The sequence below is a fragment of the Phyllobates terribilis genome, unplaced genomic scaffold (genome assembly GCF_046119375.1).
Source record: "Phyllobates terribilis strain yellow unplaced genomic scaffold, ASM4611937v1 Scaffold_510__1_contigs__length_1275624, whole genome shotgun sequence".
Classification (NCBI taxonomy): Eukaryota; Metazoa; Chordata; class Amphibia; order Anura; family Dendrobatidae; genus Phyllobates; species Phyllobates terribilis.
Window position 1 is genome coordinate 904,513 of NW_027363270.1, and position 19,356 is coordinate 923,868.

The 19,356-nt window shown below is 50.9% G+C and overlaps 3 protein-coding genes across 3 annotated transcripts; all 3 read left to right on the forward strand.

The window, feature by feature from the left end:
• Positions 1-11,743: 11,743 nt before the first annotated feature.
• Positions 11,744-12,154, forward strand: LOC141231504 (histone H3-like). Its single transcript, XM_073667702.1, has one exon. The coding sequence runs from the start codon at positions 11,744-11,746 to the stop codon at positions 12,152-12,154; it is 411 nt and encodes a 136-aa protein (XP_073523803.1).
• A 1,921-nt stretch (positions 12,155-14,075) lies between these two features.
• LOC141231512 (histone H2B 1.1-like) lies at positions 14,076-14,517 on the forward strand. Its single transcript, XM_073667711.1, has one exon. It carries the CDS (start codon positions 14,137-14,139, stop codon positions 14,515-14,517), a length of 381 nt encoding a protein of 126 aa, XP_073523812.1. The 5' UTR covers positions 14,076-14,136.
• A 1,216-nt stretch (positions 14,518-15,733) lies between these two features.
• Positions 15,734-16,175, forward strand: LOC141231521 (histone H4). Its single transcript, XM_073667718.1, has one exon. The coding sequence runs from the start codon at positions 15,754-15,756 to the stop codon at positions 16,063-16,065; it is 312 nt and encodes a 103-aa protein (XP_073523819.1). The 5' UTR covers positions 15,734-15,753; the 3' UTR covers positions 16,066-16,175.
• The last annotated feature ends 3,181 nt before the right edge of the window (positions 16,176-19,356 follow it).

Here is a 19,356-nt window from a genome sequence, read left to right on the forward strand (position 1 = left end):
CAGGACACACAGGCAGAAACAAAGTCTATTACGTCCTTGTGCAGGGTAGGCCACCAGTAGTGCCGGGTAATAAGCTGGAGGGTCTTTTTTTGACCGGCATGGCCAGCCAGTTTAGACGAGTGACCCCAGTGAAGGATCTTCTCCCGATCAGGTACTGATACGAACGTCTTTCCGGGAGGGAGACGATTTAGACTCACGGGAGCCACCTGCATTACTCTGGCGGGATCGATGATGTGTTTCGGATCTTCCTCGAGATCAGACACCAGAAAGGATCGAGACAAGGCGTCAGCCTTGACGTTTTTGTCAGCCGGGCGAAAATGAAGAACAAAATCAAAGCGAGCAAAAAACAAGGACCACCGGGCTTGGCGCGGGTTAAGTCTCTGGGCATGCTGGAGATAAGCCAAGTTCTTGTGGTCCGTGTAAATTATTACCGGGTGAAGAGCCCCCTCGAGCAGGTAACGCCACTCCTCCAATGCCAGTTTGATGGGCAATAACTCTCGGTCTCCTATGGAATAATTGCGCTCTGAGGAGGAGAAGAGTTTAGAGAAGAAGCCGCAAGTTACCATCCTCCCGGAAGATGATTTTTGAGTAAGTACCGCTCCGGCTCCAGAGGAGGAGGCGTCAACTTCCAGGAAGAACTGCTTGTTGCCGTCCGGGCGATGCAGCACCGGGGCGGAAGAGAAGGCCTGTTTTAAGGAAAGAAAGGCCTCCTCTGCTTCGGGCGGCCACTCTTTGGGATTAGTACCCTTACGGGTGAGCGCGGAAATTGGGGCAGTCCGTGAAGAGAAGTGTGGTATGAAGAGGCGGTAGTAGTTGGCGAAGCCCAGGAACCGCTGAATGGCCTTCAACCCCTCCGGTCGAGGCCATTTCTCGATGGCAGACAGTTTCTCTGGATCCATTCGTAGGCCGGTCTGAGAAATAATGTAGCCCAAAAACGGAAGCGAGGTCTGCTCAAAGAGGCACTTCTCGTATTTAGCGAAGAGGTGATTCTGCCTGAGCCTGAGCAGGACCTGACGAACGTCCCTCCGGTGAGTCTGGAGATCCGGAGAGAAGACCAAGATGTCGTCCAGGTACACCACTACGCAGGAGTAGAGAAGGTCCCGGAAGATGTCATTGACCAACTCTTGAAAGACGGCAGGAGCGTTACAGAGACCAAAGGGCATTACCAGATATTCATAGTGGCCGTCCCGGGTGTTGAATGCCGTCTTCCATTCATCCCCCTGACGGATACGAACCAGGTTGTACGCCCCACGGAGGTCCAGTTTGGTGAAGATTCTAGCCCCTCTCAGACGATCAAATAACTCCGGAATGAGCGGAAGGGGGTACTTATTCTTCACCGTGATTTGGTTAAGGCCTCTATAGTCTATACAGGGACGGAGAGAGCCGTCCTTCTTTTTTACGAAGAAGAAGCCTGCTCCCGCCGGGGAGGTAGATTTCCGGATGAATCCCCTGGCCAGATTCTCCTCAATATATTCGGACATCGACCGGGTCTCAGCAGCGGATAATGGATAAATACGACCACGGGGAGGAGTAGTACCGGGTAACAGGTCGATAGGGCAGTCGTATGGTCTATGAGGGGGTAGTGTCTCTGCTTCCTTTTTATTAAAGACGTCAGCATAAGACCAATAAGGAATCGGAAGTCCAGGTAGATTAGCTGGGGTAGGAGAAGGACGGACGGGATGGACGGGAACCAGACAGGTCTTATGGCAGTCCTGTCCCCAGCGAAGGACTTCTCCGGTCTGCCAGTCAAGCACGGGTGCATGTCTCTGGAGCCAAGGTAGACCTAGCAAGAGGGCGTGAGAGAGTCCAGGCAGAACATGAAAGGAGATACTCTCAGAATGCAGCATTCCCACCTGTAGAGTAATGGATTCGGTGATGAGTTGGATGGGGCGTGGTAAGAGACCCCCATCCACGGCAGCAACAGACAAGGGTACAGCCAGAGGTTTGGTGGGGATGCGGTATTTCTCTACCAGGGACTGTGAAATAAGATTCCCGGCTGCTCCAGAGTCCAGTTGGGCTAGTTCGAAATAACGGTTCTCCCCGCAGATGATTGAAACTGACAGCAGCAGAGATGGAGAGGATTTATTCTTGTCTAGGTCGACCTCTCTGAGCGAACCTAGACACAGGCGTTTCCCGACCTCTCTGGGCAGGCACGGATCCGGTGCTCCTTACTGCCACAGTAGAAGCAGCTCCCCTCGGCACGGCGTAAGTCCTGACGGGTTTTGACCATCTTGGTCTGGTCGACCTGCATAGACTCAGGAGAGTGTACCTGGGGAGAGATGGAGGGAGTGACGGGTTTCTGAAAGGTAGGAGCTAGAAGTGGAAACCTCCTCTCACGGGTGACCTCTTTGGCACGCTCCTGGAACCGTAGGTCAATCCGGGTGGCAAGAGTTATTAGGTCATCGAGAGTGGTAGGAATGTCCCGACCGGCAAGTTCATCTTTAATACGGCCGGACAGACCCTCCCAGAAGACGGATACCAGAGCGTCGTTATCCCAGGCCAGCTCCGAGGCAAGGGTACGGAACCGTATGGCATATTGGCCCACGGTGAGACTTCCCTGACGGAGGCGTAGCAGAGATGATGCGGATGAGGTCTTCCGTCCGGGTTCGTCGAAGACTTTCCGGAAAGCCGTGAGGAAGGCAAGCAAGTCGGACACCAGGGGGTCTCCTCTCTCCCATAGAGGATTTAGCCAGGCCAGGGCCTCCCCGGTGAGATGGGACATGATGAAGGCAATTTTGGCCCGGTCGGAGTTAAACTGGTGGGACAATAGTTCAAAGTGCAGGGTGCACTGATTTATGAAGCCCCGAGCCTGGGCGGAGTCGCCTCCGAAGCGAGGAGGTGCAGAAAGCCGGGGTCCGGGGTAGGATACCATGGTATTGGTGGGCAGCGGAGCTGCCGGGTTGCGAGTCATGGCACTGGCGGTGGTTGCTGGTGGAGCAGTCAGAGTATCCAGGCGAGAATTGACATTCTGCAGGTGACCCAGGATGGACTCCTGTTGGGACCTCTGACGGGACAGTTCATGACAGAGGTCCGAGAGCGAGGGAGCTTGGGTGCCACCGGGTTCCATGGCCCGAGCAAACTGTAACGGGTCTGGGAGGCGGAACCTCTGAGCTACTATACAAGGGGGCGGTCCTTGTAAGGGAGCGGGTGGCGACCAGGCAGGCAGTCACAGCAGGTGACCGGGACAGTCTCTGGGTGTACGGGCAGGAGGTCACGGCAAGTGACCGGGACAGTCTCTGGAAGAACGGGCTGGAGGTCACGGCAAGTGACCGGGGCAGTCTCTGGGTGAACGGGCTGGAGGTCACAGCAAGTGACCGGGGCAGTCTCTAGGTAAAGGGTAGGTACGACCTGTGATGGCTGAACCTCCAGGTAGGCTAGCAAGGCAGATGGAGGATGTGTGCTCCCAGGTGAGCAAGCGAGAGTCTCTGGAATAGCAGGTGGTCACAGCACGTGACGGCGAAGCCTCCAGGTAGGCAAGCAGGCAGGTAGTGGAGAAGCGCTCCCAGGTGAGCGGGCAAGAGTCTCTGGAATAGCTGGTGGTCACAGCACGTGACGGCGGAGCCTCCGGGCAGGCAAACAGGCAGGTAGCGGAGAAGCGCTCCCAGGTGAGCGGGCAAGAGTCTCTGGAATAGCTGGTGGTCACAGCACGTGACGGCGGAGCCTCCGGGCAGGCAAGCAGGCAGGTAGCGGAGGAGCGCTCCCAGGTGAGCGGGCAAGCTGGTCCATAGACAGACTGACAGGAGTAGAAAGGCAGACCGTCGGACCTCAGGCTAGCAAGCAGGCAGGTAGCTGATGTGCGCTCCCAGGTGAGCGGGCAAGCTGGTCCTTAGACAGACTGACAGGAGTTGTAAGGCAGACCGTCGGACCTCAGGCTAGCAAGCAGGTAGCAGGAATAACTGGCAGGAAACAGACAGCAAACTGGCAGGACTCTGGCAGGAATCAGGCAGGTAACTGGCAACGGGACCTGAGGGCTGAAGCAGAGTAGAACAGTGCAACAACATTGCTCGGGCACCTCCATTTTGGAGGAGGTGCCTTATATATGGTGAAGTCCTCCGGCCATTGGCCGGGGACTCCTTAGGACGGCGCGCGCGGCCCCTTTAAGAGGGAGGGAGAGCGCGCGCGCGCGCGCCCTAAGCACAGTGGCCGGGAAAGAGCGCGCGCTGCCAGCAGAGCGGGAGGAGGACGCCGGGCACGGAGCAGGGAGGTGAGGGGAACAGCGTCCCTGCCTAGCAGAGGGCAGGGACGCCGGCGCTACACATTTGTCTTTTAGAGCCGTTACCTTCCTCTGGGGGAGATGGAGGCAAGGGTTCCACGGCCTTTACAGAGTTTTGGTTAATGGTGAACAATTTGGCCAGAGTGGCATACCGGGGCAAGTGTACTTCTCTTTCCCCAATATTTAGGATGCGGACTGGTACCCTCCCATGGCGGACATCAACCACCCCCCGTGCTGTCAAAATGGTGGGCCTACAGTCTGAGTAAACGGGTTCTACCATAGTTTGGTAGTCTCTACCTCTTAACCCGATTGCAGACCGGCACCAGATCATCATTTCACTTTTTGGGGGCATGGCTTCTAACGCTTCCAATCTCACCACCAGACAGTTCTACCTGTTGCCGCTTCATCGGGGCTCTGATCTCCTTTTGTAAGACACGCTGCTGGCTGGAGCTGGCATTCATTGCGGCCTGCTGTAATATAACAATTATCTCTGAAAGACAATTTTCAATTACGTTAGTACCCAAGGTTATTTTAGGGTGACTTTCACTACGGTCAATGTCCACAATAATCAGTCCCTGCGCCGGCTATTCAACTTTACCAATCTTGATGGTCACCTCCTTGAACCTCACCTGCGGCATGGGCTGACCATTGCTGGCGATGATGCTCAAGTCATTATCTGGGTAGCGGGTAATATCCGTGTCATCCCAGTACCGCTTGAAAAGTATATAGGGGATGGTGGTTACCTGTGACCCGGTGTCCAACAGTGCACTCATGGGAATGCCATCCAGTACCACAGGCAAGACCGGTCGTCCCCCCACATACTTGTCACGCCAGTTTGACGGGCCTGATGATCTTACGCCTGGGGGTTGGCCCTCTGCCCCAGGTTGGGCCCGTTTAAATTACAGTACCTCGCAATATGTCGTGGCTGGCTGCAGTGGCGGCAGATGGGTTGTCCATCCTGGTCGTAGCGGTTCATTGGCTTCCCTCTGGACGGTGGGATCCTCTTCTGTCGGCGCCACGGGACGTCCTGCGGACTGGTAGCCAGCAGGATCTTTCCTGGAGAGGATACCTGCAACGACTGCACAGTCCTGGTTAGTGCGGCAACGCTTTTAGTCAGTTCTTGGACATGATGGTGCAGGTCTGTAGACGGGGTACTATTCATGGTCTGTGCGTTGGCTCCTGCAGATTCTGTAGACTGGGGCGCCGCTTCCTGGTGATAAGTGATAGCAGGGCGCCTGGAGGCCGCAACGCCACCGGGTGCGGGTTGTCGGAGTACACGGATGGCTCTGTCCTTAAACTGTGCAGAGTCTAGCTCAGGGTTCTGCAGGGCCATCAGGCGTAACTGAGTTCGGTGGGCGCTGGACAGCAGACCCTCAATGAATTGTTCAGTCAGCAGTTTATCTGCATTCCTCACACTGTCAGGGTCTGCCTGCTTGATGGCTCTCAGGGCCTCTTGCAAGTTCAAAGCATAGTCTCTTATACTGTCTTTTGCCCGCTGCTTGCACCCATAAAATCTCATTTTGATCTCTGCTGAGGTGCGGGTATCAAAAGTGTCCTTTAGACGGGCCAAAATCTACTTCACGGTCCCCTTGTCCTTGACTGACCAGGACTTTACTTCTCGTTGGGCCGCGCCGGTTAACTGGCCTATCAGTATGGTCACTTTTTGCTCCTCCGTCTGGGGGTACACCTTGAATATGCTATATACTCTCTCTTTAAAGTCGCTCAGGGTATGCGACTCCCCTGAGTACTGGGGCAACCAGGCCGCTCCGGGGATATAAGGCATCGTGAACGGCATTACTGCGGCAGCAGCCGTGCTGGCGGTGACAGTTCCCTCTGCTTCCGTCATCCTCTTCCCCCCTAGTCAACCGTGGCCTACCTTCCGTTGCTTTCCTTCTGTAGGCCGCGGCTCTGCAGGCGATCGTCGGGGTTGAGGACCTTGCGTCGTGTCCTGGTGACGTCAGCATCCGCTCGGCTTCTTTCAGGACCTTGCGCAGCGAAAATGTCCGCGGATAGCGGGAAACGGATGCGAATGGCGGGAAACTCTACCAACATAAGCTTTACAGTCTTTCTTCAGGCACGCAGTACCCATTGGTGGCGGGCACAAAATCCTGCCGACTACGCCAAAAGTTGACGCGCCCCCTGGGCTGTGTGAGTGTGGGGATACCCGGAACCGGACCCGTTGCGGATGCTGGGTGTTTTAGTGCTCGTGTGGCGGGGACCCGGTCCCGTGGCTCAGGGTGGTCAACCCAAATGGCAGTCTATTTATAGGGTTTTGTGATATTAAATGTCCGATTACGCCACCCGTGGATTGTGGTCAGAGTGAACCGCCGCTGCAGGGCAGACCGCTGAGGCTGGTGTTGTGGGTGCAGCAGAAGATAGTATAACTCCCCACGGGAGGAGTATAGCCTCAAGGCAGTAAATAGGGATGTTGGTGGTGATGGTGCGCGGGAGAAGCAGTAACCACACGGAGTCTATCATGCAATTCAGGGTTTTTACTGTTGGTGGTATTAAGGGACCCGTCCGGAATACAGGTTAACAATGGAGGCCTGATCAGTCTGAGAGCAACTGGGAAATCCTGCTGGTCAGGGGGAGTTTGTAGGCCTACCGTGCTGACTTCACTCTTTCTTGGCTATTCTGCTGTAGTGTAGTGGTAGCCCACGTCTCTGAGTGTACCATGTTGTTATCACCCGTATGACTGGCGACTCGGGCCTTCCGTACATCTCACCCCTCCGGGGTAGTAGTGGTCCCTCTCGTGTGGCTGAGCCTCTGGGCTTCCTTGGGCCAGAGGACTTGAAGTCCCCTGCGTGGTGGTTTTCTGCTGCTGAGCTTATAGCCCTCACAGCCTCGGACTCCAGTGTCCGGCTTTGTAAGTCTCTAGGCCGGACGAGCTCTGCTAGCTCCCCTCCTGGCCTCGTGTTCCTCCTCTGCCTACAGGGACTCTTCAGCCTGCTGCTGACCTGTCCCTCTCTGCGGCTTGTCTGGAAATTCTCTCTGGCTGGACTGACTAACCCCGCCCCAGATCCAGTTTATAAAGGGCAGGTTTCTCCCCTCCCTGGACTGAGACAGGAGGTGCTGAATGCTAATTGTCCCCAACCAGGGAACCTCCCACCTGCTCTCAGACATGACATTGCTGCCACTGTGGCGACCAGACCTGGGGTGCCACAGCAGCAGTGAATATTCATTTTCTTTTATAGCGGGGAACAGTGTTGGCTGCAGCAGATGGCTCCTACGACGCTCCCCCCACTCCTCCCACAGCAACAGTACCTTTGGACGATAAGACACATCCCCCACTTTCCTCCAAAATTTTGGAGGAAAAAAGTGCGTCTTATAGTCCAAAAAATATGGTAATTTGCTTTGTTAAAAAATAATAAACATCACAAACGAGCAAATAACAGACATATTTGGTGTCTCTGTAATCCTAACGACCAGCAACACAACACAGCGATCAGATTATGTACGGGGATCAGTAAATTGGCTTAAAAAACCAACGTGATTGATATTTTTCCTCTATTAAACCCATAAAAAATGTAATAAATTGTAACGCTGAGGTCGTGTTCATATGAAGGGCCGCCATCAGTGCGTTACTGCCCTTACTAGTGTATGGGGCCCGGTGAGAAGAAGCAAAGAGGAGGGGCTCGGACCACAGAGCTCCTGTGCATAATGTCACTAGTGATCACTGTATTTCCTTTACACTATATACAGAGCTTCTGTATATAATGTCACTAGTGATCCCTGCATTATCTGTACACTGACACTATACACAGGAGCTCTGTATATAATGTGATATAGTGAGGGTACACAGCACTATGTATATGGAGGGTATATAACACTATATGGGGTATACTGTGGGATATGGGGGGGTATACAGCAGGAAATGGAGGATATATAGCAGGGGTATACAGCAGGATATGGAGTGTACACAGCATGATATGGAGAGTATACAGCACTACATGGAAGTATACAGCATGATATGGAGGGTATATAACACTATATGGGGTATACTGCAGGATATGGAGGGTATATAGCACTATATGAGGTATACAGCAGGATATGGAGGGTATACAGAAAGATATGGAGGGTATATAGCACTATATGGGGTATACAACAGGATATGGAGTGTACACAGCTCTTTGTGGAGAGTATAAATAGACGGTATATAGTACTATATGGGGGGTTACAGCAGTATATGGAGGAATACAGCAGGATATAGACGGCATATAGCTGTATATGGAGGTATACAGCACTATAGACCTGTCAGTGACCCGAGCAGCAGTCACCGGGGAGGAGTCAGCTCTGTGACCGGATGTAACATCCTCGCGATAAAAGCGGGAAAATGACAGGAAAAAGGGCGGGAAATTCAACCTCCCCAACAGTTCTGTGCTCCGCCCACATCTGAGGAGAAGCCGCAGCTCCTGCTGCTGGGGGAGGGGCTGCTGACCGCCCTGTGCCCGGATGGCTGCAGTCTGCTCTGCGGGGACTGGGAACATCGGCCACTAAAGGGTTAACACCAAGTGTCTGCGGGGAGGAGCAGATCCTGTGCTGCCTGTGGGCGGAGCCATAGCCCTACTGAGCGCTGATTGGCTGAGCGCGGAATATGAAATCCCCGCACAACGGCTGATAGTTCCTCCCGCTCTTTCTTCTCTTCAGTGTAACACGTGGTGCAGAGCGCTATATAGACGGTAATAACATCATGTGGCCGTATACAGCGCTATATAGAGGGTAATAACATCATGTGGCCGTATACAGCGCTATATGGAGGGTAATAACATCATGTGGCCGTATACAGCGCTATATGGAGGGTAATAACATCATGTGGCCGTATACAGCGCTATATGGAGGGTAATAACATCATGTGGCCGTATACAGCGCTATATGGAGGGTGATAACATCATGTGGCCGTATACAGCGCTATATGGAGGGTGATAACATCATGTGGCCGTATACAGCGCTATATGGAGGGTGATAACATCATGTGGCCGTATACAGCGCTATATGGAGGGTGATAACATCGTGTGGCCGTATACAGCGCTATATGGAGGGTAATAACATCGTGTGGCCGTATACAGCGCTATATGGAGGGTGATAACATCGTGTGGCCGTATACAGCGCTATATGGAGGGTGATAACATCGTGTGGCCGTATACAGCGCTATATGGAGGGTAATAACACCGTGTGACCGTATACAGCGCTATATGGAGGGTGATAACATCGTGTGGAGGTATACAGCGCTATATGGAAGGTAATAACATCGTGTGGCCGTATACAGCGCTATATGGAGGGTAATAACATCGTGTGGAGGTATACAGCGCTATATGGAGGGTAATAACATCGTGTGGCCGTATACAGCGCTATATGGAGGGTGATAACATCGTGTGGCCGTATACAGCGCTATATGGAGGGTAATAACACCGTGTGACCGTATACAGCGCTATATGGAGGGTAATAACATCGTGTGGCCGTATACAGCGCTATATGGAAGGTAATAACATCGTGTGGCCGTATACAGCGCTATATGGAGGGTAATAACATCGTGTGGAGGTATACAGCGCTATATGGAGGGTAATAACATCGTGTGGCCGTATACAGCGCTATATGGAGGGTGATAACATCGTGTGGCCGTATACAGCGCTATATGGAGGGTGATAACATCGTGTGGCCGTATACAGCGCTATATGGAGGGTGATAACATCGTGTGGCCGTATACAGCGCTATATGGAGGGTGATAACATCGTGTGGCCGTATACAGCGCTATATGGAGGGTGATAACATCGTGTGGCCGTATACAGCGCTATATGGAGGGTGATAACATCGTGTGGCCGTATACAGCGCTATATGGAGGGTGATAAGATCGTGTGGCCGTATACAGCGCTATATGGAGGGTGATAACATCGTGTGGCCGTATACAGCGCTATATGGAGGGTGATAACATCGTGTGGCCGTATACAGCGCTATATGGAGGGTAATAACATTGTGTGGCCGTATACAGCGCTATACGGAGGGTAATAACATCGTGTGGCCGTATACAGCGCTATATGGAGGGTAATAACACCGTGTGACCGTATACAGCGCTATATGGAGGGTAATAACATCGTGTGGCCGTATACAGCGCTATATGGAAGGTAATAACATCGTGTGGCCGTATACAGCGCTATATGGAGGGTAATAACATCGTGTGGAGGTATACAGCGCTATATGGAGGGTAATAACATCGTGTGGCCGTATACAGCGCTATATGGAGGGTGATAACATCGTGTGGCCGTATACAGCGCTATATGGAGGGTGATAACATCGTGTGGCCGTATACAGCGCTATATGGAGGGTGATAACATCGTGTGGCTGTATACAGCGCTATATGGAGGGTGATAACATCGTGTGGCTGTATACAGCGCTATATGGAGGGTGATAACATCATGTGGCCGTATACAGCGCTATATGGAGGGTAATAACATCGTGTGGCCGTATACAGCGCTATATGGAGGGTGATAAGATCGTGTGGCCGTATACAGCGCTATATGGAGGGTGATAACATCGTGTGGCCGTATACAGCGCTATATGGAGGGTGATAACATCGTGTGGCCGTATACAGCGCTATACGGAGGGTAATAACATCGTGTGGCCGTATACAGCGCTATACGGAGGGTAATAACATCGTGTGGCCGTATACAGCGCTATATGGAGGGTAATAACATCATGTGGCCGTATACAGCGCTATATGGAGGGTAATAACATCATGTGGCCGTATACAGCGCTATATGGAGGGTAATAACATCATGTGGCCGTATACAGCGCTATATGGAGGGTAATAACATCATGTGGCCGTATACGGAGTGTGATAACATCATGTGGCCGTATACAGCGCTATACGGAGGGTGATAACATCCTGTGGCCGTTTACAGCGCTATATGGAGGTGTTATATAGCGGTATATGGAGGGTAATGTCAGTACTTGGCCATAGACAGCATCATCTGGAGGAATACAGCGCTATACTGAGTGTATACAGTATTGTATCTTAGTATATAGCCCCATATGGATTTATACTGTACTATAGTGACACTATGTCCAGCACACTATGGCAGTATACCGCAGGCTGGGGACATGTACAGACCATATGTGTGATCAGTGTCCGAGTTTCCCCTCTGCTTCCGTCAGCAGCGCCATTATAGCAGTGTACTGGGATATGGAAGCACAATGACATCGGAGGCCGCAACTGCAGAAGACTCTTGTAGACATGATGTGACCCTTTCATGCGTTAGCGCATCCTGTAACCAGTGTGAACTGCGGACACCCAGCAGCACTTCATGGAGGAGAGAACCATGAGATTACTATGAGTTGTGCGGAGCTCACTTTGCATAATGATTGGTCACAGACATCAGGGGTTGAAGTAGCCAATGGAGTGTAGGGGGCGTGTTTGAAGCAGCCAATGGAGTGTAGGGGGCGTGTTTCATGTGAACCAATGAGCACGCGCACACTGTATAAATACCCTGCTCCCGCCGCTCCGCTCATCACTTCTGTACTCGTCTATACAGAGCTATGGCCAGAACTAAGCAGACCGCCCGTAAATCCACCGGAGGGAAAGCTCCTCGCAAGCAGTTAGCCACTAAGGCCGCCAGGAAGAGCGCTCCTGCCACTGGCGGAGTGAAGAAGCCGCATCGTTACCGGCCAGGAACAGTCGCTCTACGTGAGATCCGCCGCTACCAGAAGTCCACCGAGCTGCTGATCCGTAAGCTTCCCTTCCAGCGCCTGGTGAGGGAGATCGCCCAGGACTTCAAGACCGATCTGCGCTTCCAGAGCTCAGCCGTCATGGCCCTGCAGGAGGCCAGCGAGTCTTATCTGGTGGGACTCTTCGAGGACACCAACCTGTGCGCCATCCATGCCAAGAGGGTTACCATCATGCCTAAAGACATCCAGCTGGCCCGCAGGATCCGTGGGGAGAGGGCTTAGATCTGTCCTGGGCACCAAAGACAACACAAAGGCTCTTCTCAGAGCCACCAAATCCTTCCACTAAGGAGCCAATTCCTAAACTCCAGATCCTTCTGCCGCCTGGCTCCAGTGTTCTGCTGGTAATAGGTGGAGATGGTCCATCAACTCCTTCAGTTATGTGAGATTCATTCCTGGAAATCGAGTGGTCTCATAGGCGGAAATGGTTAATGTGACAAAAATACAAATCGCAGGGATGTCATTGTCTTGTATTAGACATTTTTCAGGGGATGCAGCTGCCCAGGGACTTGTTACATCCAGAGCTCCCCACTCTGTGATGACCTGTAGTGGTCGCCTGTCCTGACACCACGTGCCACATGGATGAAGGGGTTACTGCCTAACACTAATCTGGTGCTGACTGGGCGGAGCCATAGCCCTGCTTAGTGCTGATTGGCTGCCAATGAATATGGAGTTCCCGCATAATGGTTGATGGTTACTTTCCTTTGTTCTCAGTGTAAAACGTGGTGTCAAGATGGCGGCTCTCAGGCTGTGAGTGAATATTTGATATACAATATAGTCAGCACTATATCACCATGTGCTACAGTTTTAAGGGTAAACTGTATCCTATTGCTGTAGAGATCTATATGGAGGTATACAGTAATAAATTTGCGTATAAAGCTTTATATGGGGTGTATACAACAATATGGATGATTAATGCACTACACTGAATGAGGCAATAAAGCGCTGTATGGAGGTATCCAATTATTTCTATAGCGCCAACATATTCAGCAGCATTGTACATGTTCACCTCAATTGTAAAGACAACGTGAGAGGAGTGAGGGTCCTGCTGCTCACAAGATTACAGGGAATAGGGTGGTCACAATAGGTAGAGTGTGCTTGTCATGTACGGTCCAGCCATCACAAGGCTTTTCATATAAAGCTGCATGATCCGGACTTCATCCAGATACCCAGTGCTATTGGGTGCATGGAGGCTGTGGAGACAGATGAATAAGAGCGACAGATTCTAAGGAAATATCAGAGGGGGAGCGTTAGATTAATGAAGCATGGTGATCAGCGCATTCCAGAAACCTGGTGCAGCACAAGAGAAGTCCTGGATGAGAGAGTGGGAAATTCAGATTATGAAGGCTATTATAAAATGGAGAGCATGGGTAAGGTAATAGACAAAGTATCCGAAAGTGCATGGGTGGTAGAGAGCACTACATCACGGCGTACAGCACTATATGGCAGTATATAGCGCTATATCTTGTCTAGCAGTGATAATATGATTAAGAACTAGAGCACATCAGATTAGAAATGTATAATGTCCGCCCCACACCCCCAATTCATCACCTTCCTCTGATCATATTCTCACTCATGTACAAGGTTTAATCCACTGTGAATGTGGACACAGTACTATATAGGGGGTATACAATATATACGGAGGATATACAGCACTAAATGGGGGAGTATTCAGCAGTGTATGGGTGGTATACTGCACTATTTCTTAGTTTACAGCTTTATAAGAATGGAGGGCATATACACTATACAGCATATGACATTTATTGCACAATATGGTGTGTACATAGTGGGATAATTCATGCCCCTAGTGCTCTGCTCTTTGGGGACACGAGTGTTGGTAATTTCCCATCATTCATTAGTATTTTGTCAATGTTCACACCAGAGATCAGCGGCGCCAGCTCTTGTGGTGACAGAGAACTCTCTTATACAAGGTATCCTGCGCCTTGTATAACCTGCTGCTGCCCCGCCTCCTCTCCTACCATTGGCTGGATATAAAGTCACCAATGGAAACAAGACTTGTGGAAACACCAATGAGCTGCAGTGGGCGGAGATTATTAGTGAACATTGGTCACATGATTTTCTCACCCAATAGTACAGTGATCTGACAGCATTGCTCATTTGCATGGCCAGGCTATAAATACGGCCGCTCTGGGAGGAGCAGGATCATTATTCTCTCTCTCCAGTGAAGAGAACATTCTGCTATCATCATGCCTGAACCTGCCAAGTCTGCACCAGCAGCCAAGAAGGGCTCCAAGAAAGCTGTGACCAAGACTCAGAAGAAGGACGGCAAGAAGCGGAGGAAGAGCAGGAAGGAGAGCTATGCCATCTATGTGTACAAGGTGCTGAAGCAGGTCCACCCTGACACCGGCATCTCCTCCAAGGCCATGGGCATCATGAACTCATTTGTCAATGACATCTTTGAGCGCATTGCAGGGGAAGCCTCCCGCCTGGCTCACTACAACAAGCGCTCCACCATCACCTCCCGGGAGATCCAGACCGCTGTGCGCCTGCTGCTGCCCGGAGAGCTGGCCAAGCACGCCGTGTCCGAGGGCACCAAGGCCGTCACCAAGTACACCAGCGCCAAGTGATCTGCTCCAAGCTCTACACCCACAACCCAAAGGCTCTTCTAAGAGCCACCCACCCCGTCTACATCAGAGCTGTGGCTGCTTGTCTGTGTCCTGCTGCACCAACCTGCAGAAGAGATGACCTGCAATAATAATGTTCTGCTCCTCTTTCCAGGGGACATTTGGCTGCACAGATCTGGCCATAAAGCGCTGGGCAGAAGGGGAGGATTAGAAGAAGGAGATGAAGTTGGGGAGAGTGATGAGGTTAGTAGCAGTGAGATGTAGGATATTCCGCATCCAATCAGACAATAAAAGGTCAGATGCAGGCAGCCATAAATACTCCATTGCCCTTCACTCATGAAATCCTGTTCTCTCCCAGAACACTGGGTCCTAGTGCCCTCTGTTTTCATTGTTCTGCTGCCAATAGATGGAGATGGGCTGTTAACTCTTTCAGTGCTCGGCACGTTTCCAGCACTTTCTCGCTGATCCTCCTCTGATGTTACACACCTTTTGCTCCGCAGACTGGTGAAGGCACCTGGTCAATAAGCTCCTAAAGATTGATCGATTTCTAGATCTGAATCTCACATTGTGATTAATGGAGAAGCCGATCACTTGTTTATCGCAGCAGGAGCTGAAACAGGTAAATGTGCAAAGAACAATATGGAGGGTATACAGGAGTATATGGAGGGTATACAGCTCTATATGGAGGAATACAGGAGTATATAGAGGGTATACAACAGGGTATGGAGTGTACACTGCACTATATGGAGGGTATATAGGGGTATACAGCAGGATATGGGGGATATATAGCAGTATATGGAGGGTATACAGCACTATATGGGGAAACAGTATATGGAGTTTATACAGCGCTATATAGGGGTATACAGCAGGATATGGAGCTTATACATCGCTGGATGGAGGAGAGTATATAACTCTATAGACCTCACAGTGATTGATTTCCAGGTGTCACAGTGTAATTCCTCCGAGCAGGATGTCACCAGAGAGGAATCAGGGCTGTGACTATTTCCACCATCACAGTAGAAGCAGGAAAATACCAGGACAATGAGCGGGAAATTCAAAATCACTAACAGCTCTGTGCTCGGCCAATCAGAGGAAGGGGCGGAGCTGATAATGCAAATTCTTTTCCATCCCCGCCCTGGAAGCGCGTCACCTCTGCAGTCCTCTTTCTGGTCCCCTCACGCTCTATATAAAGGAGGACTGCGCACAGTCAGTCATAGCTTTCTGCTGACTGCTTGGAAGATGTCTGGTCGCGGCAAAGGAGGGAAAGGTCTGGGGAAGGGCGGTGCCAAGCGGCACAGGAAGGTTCTCCGTGATAACATCCAGGGCATCACCAAGCCTGCCATCCGCCGTCTCGCCCGAAGAGGAGGAGTCAAACGCATCTCCGGCCTCATCTATGAGGAGACTCGCGGCGTCCTGAAAGTCTTCCTGGAGAACGTGATCCGTGACGCCGTCACCTACACCGAGCACGCCAAGAGGAAGACCGTCACCGCCATGGACGTGGTGTACGCGCTCAAGCGCCAGGGCCGCACTCTCTACGGCTTCGGGGGTTAATGCTTCTGTTCTGCTCTAACAACACAAAGGCTCTTCTCAGAGCCGCCCACATCTTCTGAGGAGGAGCTCCTGCTGCTGGGGAGGGCGAGGGGCTGGAGACCCCCTGTGCTGGGGTGACTGCAGGCTGCTGCTCCAGGGGCGGCTGGAGACATCGCGGGCGCTAATGGGTTAACACTGAGGAGCTGCCTGTGGGCGGAGCCATAGCCCTGCTGAGCGCTGATTGGCTGAGCACTGAGTGTGATTCCTGCACTGAGGCTGATCTCTTCTGCTCTGTGTTCTCGGTGTAACATGTGGTGTCAGGATGGCGGCGGTTGCCGGGTGACTGAATATCTCACATATGGTTACTCCGCACTTTGGAGGGTGTACAGTACAGTATGGGCATCTACCGACAACTGAGTGTATACAGCACTAGATGAATGGTATCATGAGTAGTGTTGAGCGATACCTTCCGATATCAGGAAATATCGTATCGGATTGGATCGGGCCGATACCCAAAAAGTATCGGATATCTCCGATACCGGAAACCAATGCAAGTCAATGGGACACAAATATCGGAATGAAAATAAACCCTTTCTTTCCTTGTAGGTTAATTCTACATGAAGTAAAACAACTAAGAATAATGTAGAATGACATGAAAAGCCGGCAATTCATCAGCGGCATTCACCGGTACCCGACAATTTACAACAGAAAGAATAGAGCTTCACACATAGATTAGGTAGATAGAAACATGTCAGTCACATATATATGAAGTACAGTGACAGTGTTGCTTACTGTACTTGTCATTTAGTGTAAAGGATTTATTAAAAAAAATAATAGTGTTTTCATGCACCGTCTCTTTAAAAAAGCCGGCCGGCAATTCAGCATCTGTACCCGACAATTTATAACAGACAGAATAGAGCTTCACACATAGATTAGATAGATAGAAACATGTCAGTCACATATATATGAAGTACAGTAATAGTGTTGATTACTGTACTTGTCATTTAGTGTTAAAATAAAGGATTTATTTAAAAAAAAAATGGCGTGGGGTTCCCCTTAATTTTAGGCTCTAGCGGAGGTTAAGCAGACAGCTGGGGCAAATGTTTGAAGCCTGGGAAGGGGGTAATACCCACGGAGCTTCCCAGGCTACTAATATCAGCCCCCAGCTGAATACATAGCCTTTACTAGCTATTAAAATGGGGGAACCCCCCAAAAAAAATAACGTGGGGTCCCCCCTAATTTAATAGCTAGCACAGGCTAGGCAGACAGCTGGGGGCTGATATTAATAGCCCAGGAAGGGTGCCATGAATATTGGCCCCCTCCCAGGCTAGAAACACCAGCCGTCAGCCGCCCCAGAAATGGCGCATCCATAGGATGCGCCAATTCTGGCACTTAGCCTCGCTCTTCCCACTGCCCTGTAGCGGTGGCAGTGGGGTAATAGGGCTGGGGTTGATGTCAGCTTATAATGCCAGATGACATCAAGCCCAGGTTAGTAATGGAGAGGCGTCTATAAGACACCCCCATTACTAACCCCATAGTCAAAGTTAAAGAAAAACACAAACACCCAGAATAAAGTCCTTTAATTGAAATAAACACACAATTCTTTATTGTTCTAAATTAAACCATACTTACCATCACGCCCATTCCAGCTGAAGCTAACGATCTCCTGCAATAAAAGAAAAATAATAAAGCAACCTCATCCTTACCTTTCAATGGTTCCCAGGACAGCTCCAGCTCTGCTACATCGAGATGACAGGCTGGACCGCAGCAGAACGCCGCCATCCAGCCTGTCATCCCGCAGACACTGAGAAGCGCAGGCATGCTTGCGCTCCTCAGTGTCTCTCTGTGACGTCATCCAGATGAGCCGAGTTCATGTCCAATGAACTCAGCTCACCTCATGCACGTCACTGACAGCGTGGGAAAATTCTCACGCTGAAGTGCTGAGTGCAGGAGAATTTTCCCACGCTGTCAGTGACGTGCATGAGGTGAGCTGAGTTCATTGGACATGACCTCGGCTCATCTGGATGCCGTCACAGCCAGACACTGAGGAGTGGAAGTATGCCTGCGCTTCTCAGTGTCTGCGGGATGACAGACTGGATGGCAGCGTTCTGCTGCGGTCCAGCCTGTCATCTCGATGTAGCAGAGCTGAAGCTGTCGTGGGAGCCATGGAAAGGTAAGGATGAGGTTGCTTTATTATTTTACTTTTATTGCAGGAGATCGTTGGCTTCAGCTGGAATGGGCGTGATGGTAAGTATGGTTTAATTTAGAACAATAAAGAATTGTGTGTTTATTTCAATTAAAGGACTTTATTCTGGGTGTTGTGTTTTTTTAAATACTTTACTAGAAATTCATGGTGGTCATGTCTAATATTGGCGTGACCCCATGAATTTCGGGCTTAGGGCCAGCTGATAATGCCAAGCTGGCCTTAACCCCTTTATTACCCAGTGAGCCACCGCACCAGGGCCCTGGATGAGTTGGGTACAGCGCCAGAACATGGCGCTTCTATGAACGCGCCATTTTCTGGGGCGGCTGCGGACTGCAATTTGCAGCGGGGGTGGACCAGAATGCTTGGGCCTCCCTGCGCTGCGGATTCCAGCCCCCAGCTGCCTAGTTGTATCTGGCTGGGCACAAAAATAGGGCGAAGCCCCACGCAATTTTTTTTTTAATTATTTCATGGAATAATTAAGAAAAAAAGGGCTTCCCTATATTGTTATGTCCGGCTAGGTACAAATAGGCAGCTGGTGGTTGGGGGCAGCCCGTTCCTGCCTGCTGTACCTGACTGGACACAAATATAGGGCGAAGCCCCACATAATTTTTTTTTAATTATTTCATGAATTTCCTGAAATAATTAAAAAAAAATTGACGTGGGGCTTTGCACTATATTTGTGTCCAGCCAGGTACAGCAGGCAGGAACGGGCTGCCCCCAACCACCAGCTGCCTATTTGTACCTAGCCGGACATAACAATATAGGGAAGCCCTTTTTTTCTTAATTATTCCATGAATTTCATGAAATAATTTAAAAAAACAAAACGTGGAGCTTCTCCCTATTTTTGTGTCCAGCCAGGTACAACTAGACAGCTGGGGGATGGAATCTGCAGCGCAGGGAGGCCCAAGCTTTCTGCCCCCCCGCTGAAAATTGCAGTCTGCAGCCGCCCCGGAAAATGGCGCGTTCATAGAAGCTGGATGCTGTACCTGGCTGGCATACAAAAATATGGCGAAGCCCACGTCAAAAGTTTTGGGAAAAATTAATTAAAAAATAAATAATAATTTAGGGACTGCATCTTTATTAACTCCTCAAATGTCATTTAGTGT